We start from the raw sequence: 9112 nt of genomic DNA on the forward strand, positions 1-9112 counted from the left end.
CGGGAGGGCACCTGGAGGAACCCCTTGCCACGGTGGTTTCTGCGGTCTCTTTTAGGTGCAACCGGAGAAACCCCTGAGCCCCCAGAGACTCCCCGCCTCTGGGCGCTCCAAGGGTTTGCACGGACTAGGAGGATGGCGGAAGTGAGTGTGTAGGCGCCCTTCCCTCTCGCCGCTCTTCTCTATGGTCGCTTCCTTCGGTGACGGGAAAAGGGGTCCCGGCGCCTGCGCAGAGACGGTCTGGGAGGTAGTCGCGGAGTGCGGGGGGAGGGGCAGGGAGCGGGAGCTGCCGCCGCCGCCGGAGCAAACCGCGGGGACCGAGATGCAGGTGGGACCGGAACCGGAACCCCCCTCTTCAAGTACCTCTTCCCTCTTCGCGACCCGGCCTCGGCGCCTGAGAGGAGCCCTGGGTGGGGGCGGGCGTAGGGGGGGCAGAGGCAGGAGGGGTGCTCGGCCCCGCAGAGTGCAGCCGACCGGGCTGGTCCCGAGGCGGTTTTGGCCCGGGGGAATGGGCGGGTCGAGGGTGTCCAGGGAGTAGGGTCGGGTCGGAGTGCATTGACCACCGGGCCCAGAGGGTCCGAGCCGGGAGCGGAGCCTGCACCCTCCACCACCCGTCCTTCGGGAAATTTCAGAACTGAGCCAAGAGGCAGGTGCATCGGGAAAATGTGTCTGAGTCCTGCTTGGCAGAAGAGAAACTGAGTCACCAGCTCAGGAGCCGCAGGGTCAGCGGGCCAGGAGGGGGCTGGGTCTGCCTGTGGTGCAGAGGGTTGGGTGGGCCTGTGTGAGCCGAGGTGGCCTCTGCCTGGAGATTGGTCTCTCTGCTGTGTCTGCACCTCTTGGCTCGGTTCCCCTGTGTTCCATGACTCTTGCATCTCTTGGCTTCTTCTCGTTGGTTTGGAATTGTCCCTGCGGTGGGAGCCATCTGAATGTGTAGGGTCTAGGCCAGGGAGGAAGGGGAGGGGTCGCTGATTGTCAGTCTGAGCAGGAGTCTGAGGTTTGGGGAGACTTCCCTGAGCTGCCCTCTCCCCCATCCCCCTCCCCAGTCCGGGTGCCAGTCATCTTCCAGTATACTATGGGGGAGGAACACTAACAAAAGAGCCATGGGTTGTAAATGTCATGCCCAGCTCTGCCACTTGCTAGTTGTAAGATCTTGGGAAGCCTCCTCTTTTTTCATTGCTCTCTCAGAAGAATCGGAACCCATAAAGATAGTATTAATGGCGGTGGTTTATTGTGTGCTTACTTTGTGTCGAGCCCTGACATGTTCCATTTAATTCTCGCAATGATTCTATGGGTTAGGGATCATTAGCTCCGTTTTATAGCTACAAATCTGCACTTCAGAGAGGACATATAGTCTGTTCCAGATCACCCAGCTAATAGGTGGCAGAGCAGGGATTTCATCCCAAGTCCGACTCCAGATCCCATAGCCTTAACCATCAGGCTAACCAGCCTTTAGGGCACACTCCCCAGTGAAAGAAGAGGAAGTGAAAAAGCTCCCTGTTATGTTTTATTTATTTTGTGGCCAACAGAGACTTGCTCTAACCCAGCCCATAGACTTTCCCCGCCTGGTGCTGCTGCCTCTGGGCCCCAGGCTGAAGGGTCCCCAAAGAATCGGACTGTGGCCATTCTGAGCCTCTGTCACATCGTGTAGGGGTGCTGGGCCCTGGGGTCTGCCTTCAGGACAAGTGCGGTTTCAATCCATCACCCATTCATCCTCCTTCCTGAGCAGCCTCCCTCCTCAGAGCTGGACCTCAGGACCCATGAGGCAGGGTCTGTAAGCACTACAGGCCTAGCTCCCCTGAGAGCTGGGGCAGTGAGGGGCTGTGCCTGAGGCCAGGCCCTGGGGACGAGCGCTATGCAGTGGGCAAAACCGTAGGCTTGGAGTTCGGAAACTGTTCTGGGCTTCGGTTTCCTCATCTATTGTCAAGGTTATTAAAGCCTGTTGCAGGGAAAGGTAAGAACAGCACATGGGAAGCATGTGATAGATCTTGAAGGACCTGTTTTAGAGAAGGGAGGTGGCGTGAGTGATAAAGGTTCCTTTTTAGAGGAAAGTGCTCCACGGCTGGCCGTCTGTCACTCCTGGAACCAGAGCCAGGGGGAGTGGGGTTGGGAAGGCAGCAGGGTAGGTGCTGACCACGGCGTGTGGGTCGTGAGGATCTGGGAAAGGGAAGGCGGGGTGGTGTGGTGTTCCCCATGGCTCTTCAAGGAGTCCTGACTAGAGTGGGGAGTCCGGCTGGGGGTGGGGCTCGGCCCCCGGTCCCACCTCAGCAGTGACTCGGTATATGTGCCTCTCTTCCTTCTGCAGCTGCTGCCGTTCACCCCGTGTCTTCTGGTCGCTTCCCTCTTTGCTGCCCCTCCCCACAGGCTCCCCCTCTCCACCTCCTGGGGACCATCATGAATGGTTCCCCTTCCCCAGAGGATGGGGCCTCCCCCTCTCCTCCCCCTTTGCCACCACCCCCTCCTCCTAGTTGGCGGGAGTTCTGCGAGTCCCATGCCCGGGCTGCTGCCCTGGATTTTGCCCGCCGTTTTCGCCTCTACCTGGCCTCCCACCCGCAGTATGCAGGGCCGGGGGCTGAGGCTGCCTTCTCCCGCCGTTTTGCTGAGCTCTTCCTGCAGCACTTTGAAGCTGAGGTGGCCCGGGCCTCCGGCTCCCTCTCGCCACCCATCCTGGCTCCCCTGAGTCCTGGTGTGGAGATCCCGCCACATGACCTGTCCCTTGAGAGCTGCAGGGTGGGTGGGCCCCTGGCTGTGTTGGGCCCTTCTCGATCATCTGAGGACCTGGCCGGCCCCCTCCCTTCCTCAGTCTCTTCCTCTTCTACGACCTCCTCGAAGCCGAAGCTCAAGAAACGCTTCTCCCTCCGCTCAGTGGGTCGCTCCGTCCGCGGTTCAGTCCGTGGCATCTTGCAGTGGCGGGGGACTGTTGACCCTCCCTCCCCAGCGGGGCCCCTCGAGACCTCATCGGGCCCCCCAGTCCTGGGTGGAAACAGCAACTCCAACTCCTCTGGGGGGGCCGGGACCATTGGCAGGGGACTGGTTAGTGACGGAACATCCCCTGGGGACAGATGGACTCACCGATTTGAGCGGCTGAGACTCAGTCGGGGCGGGGGGGCCTTGAAGGACGGAGCAGGGATGGTGCAGAGGGAAGAGCTGCTGAGTTTCATGGGGGCTGAAGAGGCAGCCCCTGACCCAGCTGGAGTAGGCCGGGGAGGAGGGGCAGCTGGGCCGACCTCAGGGGGAGGAGGGCAGCCTCAGTGGCAGAAGTGTCGCTTACTGCTCCGAAGTGAAGGAGAAGGAGGAGGAGGAAGTCGTCTGGAGTTCTTTGTGCCGCCCAAGGTGAGGCCCCAAGGAGGGTGGGCGACCGGGAGCGGGCGACCGAGCCACCAGAGTGGAACACCCCCGGGCTTAGCTTTGCTCGCTCTGGTGTGGTTGGCTTTAGTTCTGTGTCGGTGCTCACTTTGGTTTTTAGAGCTAGCTCCTGACTCTCGGGTGGGATTGAAAAAGTAGCGTTGTGACCCTTGGTCCGACTCCCTCAGGGCATAGAAGGAAAGATGCTGCGTCTCCGGAGGGCCGTGTCAGGTGGTCCCTGCTCACCAGCAGTTTGGATCTTGTTCTCCTTCCCCACCCAGGCGTCTCGGCCTCGACTCAGCATTCCCTGCTCTACCATCACGGACGTGCGGACAACCACGGCCCTGGAGATGCCTGACCGGGAGAACACGTTTGTGGTTAAGGTAGGGGCTCTGGGCTCCTGCCCACCCCCCCTCCCCCGGGAGCGCTCGTGCTGGGGAGGAAGCTCCTGGAGCACGTGGAAGCCAGGGACCTCACAGAAGCAGGTGCCTGTGGGTCCACGGCCTTGAGAGTGTGTCCCTGGGGCTGTAGCTCCCCTGGGAGGAGGGAAGGGGGGAGGATGTTCTTGTTCTCATCAGGGGTGGCTTCCGGCCTCTGGACCTGGACGTGGCCTGCGGGCTTCCTCTTGGCCTCGTAGGTGGAAGGCCCCTCGGAATATATCCTGGAGACAGCCGATGCTTTACACGTGAAGGCCTGGGTGTCTGACATCCAGGAATGCCTGAGTCCGGGGTGAGGAGCCTGCCTGCTGTCACCGAGGGGACCAGGTGGGGCTGGGGAGCAGCCCTGGGCTGTTCACCTGCTTTCCTCACAGCACCTTCCCCCGCCCCTCCACAGACCCTGCCCTGCCACCAGTCCCCGCCCCATGACCCTCCCCCTGGCCCCTGGGACCTCCTTCCTTACAAGGGAGAACACTGACAGCCGGGAGCTACCGTGCCTGAATCACTCAGAGAGTCTGCCCAGCCAGGATCTGCTGCTGGGAGCCAGTGAGAGCAATGACCGCCTGTCACAGGGTAAGGATGGAACTTTGGAGGGCTGCGGACCTCAGAGCCCCCCACGCCATGCTCAGACCCTCTCTCCCGACTTCAGCCATGCCCCCCACCCTGCCCTTCAGCTGCCCACCCCTTCCCACGGAACGTCTCACTTTGGTCCCAGAACGTGCCACGCCACAGTCGGCCGCTCAGAACCATCCCCGTCCCCACCGTGCACGAGCCCCACGCCAATGCCCGCCCAGCCTTCTGTGCCCGGCCTTTCCTCCTTTTCCGTAAGCCTCGCGCAGACCTCCATTCTGGCTGGAGAGAACGGCTCTCTTCCCCAAGCTTCTGGAACACTTCGTTCACATCTTTGTTTTGCTTTTACTCTGAGTCTCTGTACGTATGTACGTATGCTATTAGATTTTTTTTTTTTTAATTTTTTGAAATTTTTTGGTCTTTGTTTTTTTAAAGATTTTTATTTATTTATTTGACAGAGATCACAAGCAGGCAGAGAGGCAGGCAGAGAGAGAAGGAGGGGAAGCAGGCTCCCCACTGAGCAGAGAGCCCGATGCGGGGCTCCATCCCAGGACCCTGGGATCATGACCTGAGCCAAAGGCAGAGGCTTTAAGCCACCCAGGCGCCCGCTATTAGATGTTTTTGACTCTTTACTTCTTGGCCTGGCTAACATATACAGGCCCAGTCACACACAGCACGCCCAGAGACATGCGTCCACCTGGCCCAGCTAACCTTCCCAGATGCCAGTATCCCGTTTTTCCTGCTCCTCTGTTCTAGTTTCGATTTCTTGGTGCTTGGCACCCTGGTCGTACTCACCGAGTAAACAGATGGACTGAAGGATCTTGGAGCTAGGATGGACCTCACAGGTCATGGGCTCCAGTCCCCTCATTTCCAGGCCCCTCAGGCAGCTAAGACCAGGGAGGGGCAATGGCTTTTCAGCGGTCCCTGACAAAGAACGGGACTGTGCCACTCTGCTCCCTACCCCGCGTTTGCTCTGTGTACCCCACGTGTAGCTACGCCATCCTTGTGGGCTCAGGCCTGCCACACAGCAGACATTCGGGAATGCCCGAGTGCATTCCCGACCCTGTGCTAGGTTCTGAGGCAGGATGGAGGAACCCAAAGCCACCCAAGACGCACTTCTTGCCCTCTCTGCGGGCTCCCAGTCTAGCTGAGTTGACAAGCTATCACTCCCTCTGAAAAGCAGGACCCCGCAGTGGAGAGCCTGTGCCTGGGGTCCTCTGAGCAGCACAAGCAGGAAGCGCCTTGGGAGCTCAGAGGGGGAGGAGAATCGGGGAAGGTGAGATAGACAGGCTCCACCCAGGGGAGGTGAGAGAAAAGAACAGGGCTTGGAGGACGCAAATGGTGAGGTGGGGAGAGCCCAGGAGCTTTGGGAGAGCAGGACAGGATGATCAGGCCAGCGCGGAGGCTCTGGGAATACAGACTAATTGAGGTGGTCGGGGTGGTTGACTTGAGCCACTTAATAGGAGGAGGGTCTTTGATGCCTTTGAGCATTGGGGGCTTTGTCCTGTAGGCCAAAAAAGGATGCTTTTTAATATAAGAATCCTTGAGGGACTGTCCACATCCCCTGCAACAGTTGCTATCATTTCAGCTGATTCAGAAAGAATAGGGGCACATTTGGAGCCCAGGATGTCCTTGCAGTCACTCCACAGCCCCTCAGTGCCTGGAGCCTGTCAGGGGTCGTGGGTCGGACCAACGGGCCCCTGGCCGAGGAAGGGGGCAGGCGCCTCAGCTCTCTGACTGCCAGCACACACAGGGTAGTCTCTCCAGTTCTCAACTCTGCCCTCCTCCCTTTTTTTTTTTTCCAGGGGCCTATGGGGGCCTTTCAGACCGCCCCTCAGCGTCCATCTCCCCCAGTTCCGCCTCCATTGCTGCCTCCCATTTTGACTCAATGGAACTGCTTCCCCCAGAATTGCCCCCCCGCATCCCCATTGAAGAGGGGCCCCCAGCGGGCACCGTTCATCCCCTCTCAGCCCCCTACCCACCCCTGGACACTCCGGAAACGGCCACAGGTACCAGAGGTGAGAGCATGTGTCTGCCTCCAGGCCCAGTGGCCCGCCTTCCCGAAACTCTGGTCTCAGGATCCTGAGGGATCGGACCCAGGGGAAAGGAAGTGACAGGTGGAGGGAAAGCAAGGCTTCTTCTCTCCCAGGACGGGGGAGGCTTCCCTGACACCCCGGTTTCCCTCCCTCTCTCCTTCCTGAAGGATCATTCCTGTTCCAGGGGGAGTCAGAGGGAGGTGAAGGGGACCAGCCCCTCTCAGGGTACCCTTGGTTCCACGGGATGCTCTCTCGACTCAAGGCCGCGCAGCTAGTGCTGGCAGGAGGTGCTGGCTCCCATGGTGTTTTCCTGGTACGGCAGAGTGAGACGAGGAGGGGCGAGTACGTCCTCACTTTCAACTTCCAGGGCAAGGCCAAGGTGAGTGAGGGAAAGGCTGTGTTCCATGCCCAGAGCTTGCGAGTGGGGCGGGGGGAACTGGGCCGTCCAGGGGAGGAGGCTTCTGGAAGGGGCAGGGGCGCGGGCTCCTGCTTCACCTTGCTCGCCCTGCCCTCAGCACCTGCGCCTGTCGCTGAACGAGGAGGGTCAGTGCCGGGTCCAGCACTTGTGGTTCCAGTCCATTTTCGATATGCTCGAGCATTTCCGGGTGCACCCCATCCCTCTGGAGTCTGGAGGCTCCAGTGACGTTGTTCTTGTCAGCTATGTCGTGTCCTCCCAGCGACAGCAGGGTGAGCAGAGCAGGTCTGCAGGGGAGGAGGTGCCCGTGCACCCAAGAAGTGAGGAGGTGTGTGTGCCAGAAAGACGGGGCGGGGGGCTGTGAGGAGGAGAAGCCTCGTAAGGGAGAGTAGGGTAGTGAAGGCTCCTGGGGGTGGGGCTTTCAAAGGGGAAGCAGGACACTGAGCACGTAGGGAGGCAGAGGCTCCGTGCTGGAGCCGGGAGGAAGTTGGGTTGGTGCATTGCCATTCCATCGGACCCCTGTGTTCCATCACTCGTGTGTCTCCTGGATTCATCTTCCTCGGCCTTGTCTTTGCCCTTTGTCGCAGTCTTGCCTTGGGCCTGTCCTTCTTGGGGATGCTTGGTTTGATCCCCCACCCCCCTCCTCCCTTGACGTCTGATGTCCCTGTCTGATCTCTCCCTTTTCCCCACCCCAACGTCCCATCTGTCCCCACGTTGCCCCCCCCCCCCCCCCAGGCCGGGAGCAGGCCGGGAGCCATGCAGGGGTGTGCGAGGGAGATCGATGCTACCCCGATGCCTCCTCCACCCTCATGCCCTTCGGAGCGAGTGACTGTGTGTAAGTGTGGTCCTCCTCTCACCGCCGCCCATGATCCATCTTCCATGGACTTGGGGGGGTTGCTCAGGAGACGGGATGTGGGGGAGATAGCACATGGCTCCTGGGGGGACAAGTGCAGGGGAGGCCAATTGCAAGAGCTGGCCTCCCTCCACAGTCTGTCTTCTTACCATTCCTATCTCCAGAACCGAACACCTCCCATGACCCACCCCAGCCCCCTGAACCCCCTTCATGGACAGATCCCCCACATCCTGGGGCAGAAGAGGCGTCGGGGGCGCCAGAAGTGGCGGCAGCAGCAGCCGCAGCAGCCAAAGAGAGGCAAGAGAAAGAGAAAGCGGGCAGTGGAGGGGTCCAGGAAGAGCTGGTCCCCGTGGTTGAGCTGGTCCCCGTGGTTGAATTGGAAGAGGCCGTAGCACCAGGCACAGAGGCCCAGGGAGGCGCTGGATCTGGTGGGGACCAGGGGGCCACCCCGATGGTGCAACTCCAACAGTTACCACTAGGGGGCGACGGAGAAGAAGGGGGCCATCCCAGAGCCATTAATAACCAGTACTCCTTCGTGTGAGACACCCTACCCCGCTCTTTCTCCACTCTTCTTGCTCCCCAGCTCTTAGTTGGTGAGATGGCGCTGGGTGGGGACGTAGAGGAGCGGTAGGAATCCCCTCCCCACGTGCTTCCTGACCCTTGACGGCCAAGGGCATCTGCATTGGTACAAGAAGAGGTTCGAGAGCCCTGTTAACTCCCCAGTTCATACACTACAGGTGCCCCATCCCCTGGGCAGGGGATTTGGGCTCCATTACCTCCCTGAGGGGCTCTTATGGTCAGCCCCACCCCTGGGGGCCATTTCCCCACTAACCACCCCCCAGCCCGAAGAAGGGTGAGGGGGAAGGGCTGTCAGTTACTTTAAGGTGGTTGTTGTTGTTGTTTTAAACAAAATGGAGAAGCATAAATAAATAAAAGGGTTTATCTCAGTTCCATCGCGATGGCTGTGGCCAGTGTCTGCAGTGGGGGCTGGGACAGGCGGGTCAGGAAGGCAGCCCACTCAGTGTTGCCTGGTCCGGAGCGGAGAGGCTGGAAGGCTGTGTCAGGTCAAATCCCTGTTGCCCTCCAGCGCTGTGCTCTCAGTTCGCGGCTCTCCTGCGGGCTGTGCTGTTGGTTGAGCGGTAAGTGCAGAGCGGAACGAACAGTGCTTCCCAGGGTCTCCAGCCAAGTTCTCTTAATGGGACAGAGCAGTGAGCAGCAGGATGGACCACGTCTGAGGCCCCTTCCTGCTCGGAATTCTTCAGTGAAGGCTTCCTACTTTAGGCAGAAAGCAGGCAGAGAGAGACTGTGGGGCCAGGGCTGGGGCGCAGTGGCTGTATTGGGAGAGATTGAATGCAGCGGCCACAGAGCCTGACTGCAGAGGGGCCCTAGGGCAGTCTGGCTGCCCCCCTTCTTGGGGCCAAGCTGGGAAGCTGGAAGGTAGATAACGGAGGATGCTGGCTTC

General features: G+C 60.1%; 1 protein-coding gene across 6 annotated transcripts; it reads left to right on the top strand.

Annotated features, from left to right (window-relative positions):
* Positions 1-222: 222 nt before the first annotated feature.
* On the top strand, positions 223-8653 carry SH2B1 (SH2B adaptor protein 1). Of its 6 annotated transcripts, none has more exons than XM_032842732.1 (9): positions 223-325; positions 2300-3327; positions 3621-3722; positions 3977-4068; positions 4174-4349; positions 6152-6364; positions 6550-6761; positions 6898-7069; positions 7815-8653. In XM_032842732.1, the coding sequence occupies exons 2-9, from the start codon at positions 2389-2391 to the stop codon at positions 8189-8191; spliced, it is 2283 nt and encodes a 760-aa protein (XP_032698623.1). In that variant the 5' UTR covers positions 223-325; positions 2300-2388; the 3' UTR covers positions 8192-8653. The 6 variants fall into 6 exon arrangements, with proteins under 6 accessions (XP_032698623.1, XP_032698624.1, XP_032698628.1 ...); XM_032842733.1 differs by lacking the exon at positions 223-325 and adding an exon at positions 1833-1948; XM_032842737.1 differs by lacking the exon at positions 223-325 and adding an exon at positions 7533-7632 and having other exon boundaries at positions 1833-3327; positions 7815-7943.
* Positions 8654-9112: the final 459 nt, after the last annotated feature.

This window comes from Lontra canadensis, unplaced genomic scaffold (assembly GCF_010015895.1).
Source record: "Lontra canadensis isolate GAN:19392208 unplaced genomic scaffold, GSC_riverotter_1.0 scaffold132, whole genome shotgun sequence".
Taxonomy (NCBI): Eukaryota; Metazoa; Chordata; class Mammalia; order Carnivora; family Mustelidae; genus Lontra; species Lontra canadensis.

What these genes read in the sequence shown, in the direction of transcription:
- SH2B1 (XM_032842732.1), top strand. Translation starts at nt 2,389, where the DNA reads ATGAATGGTTCCCCTTCCCCAGAGGATGGGGCCTCCCCCTCTCCTCCC. An exon ending in AACGGCCACAGGTACCAGAG is followed by an intron (nt 6,365 to 6,549) that starts GTGAGAGCATGT and finishes TCCTTCCTGAAG; the next exon opens with GATCATTCCTGTTCCAGGGG. An exon ending in GTCCTCCCAGCGACAGCAGG is followed by an intron (nt 7,070 to 7,814) that starts GTGAGCAGAGCA and finishes TCCTATCTCCAG; the next exon opens with AACCGAACACCTCCCATGAC.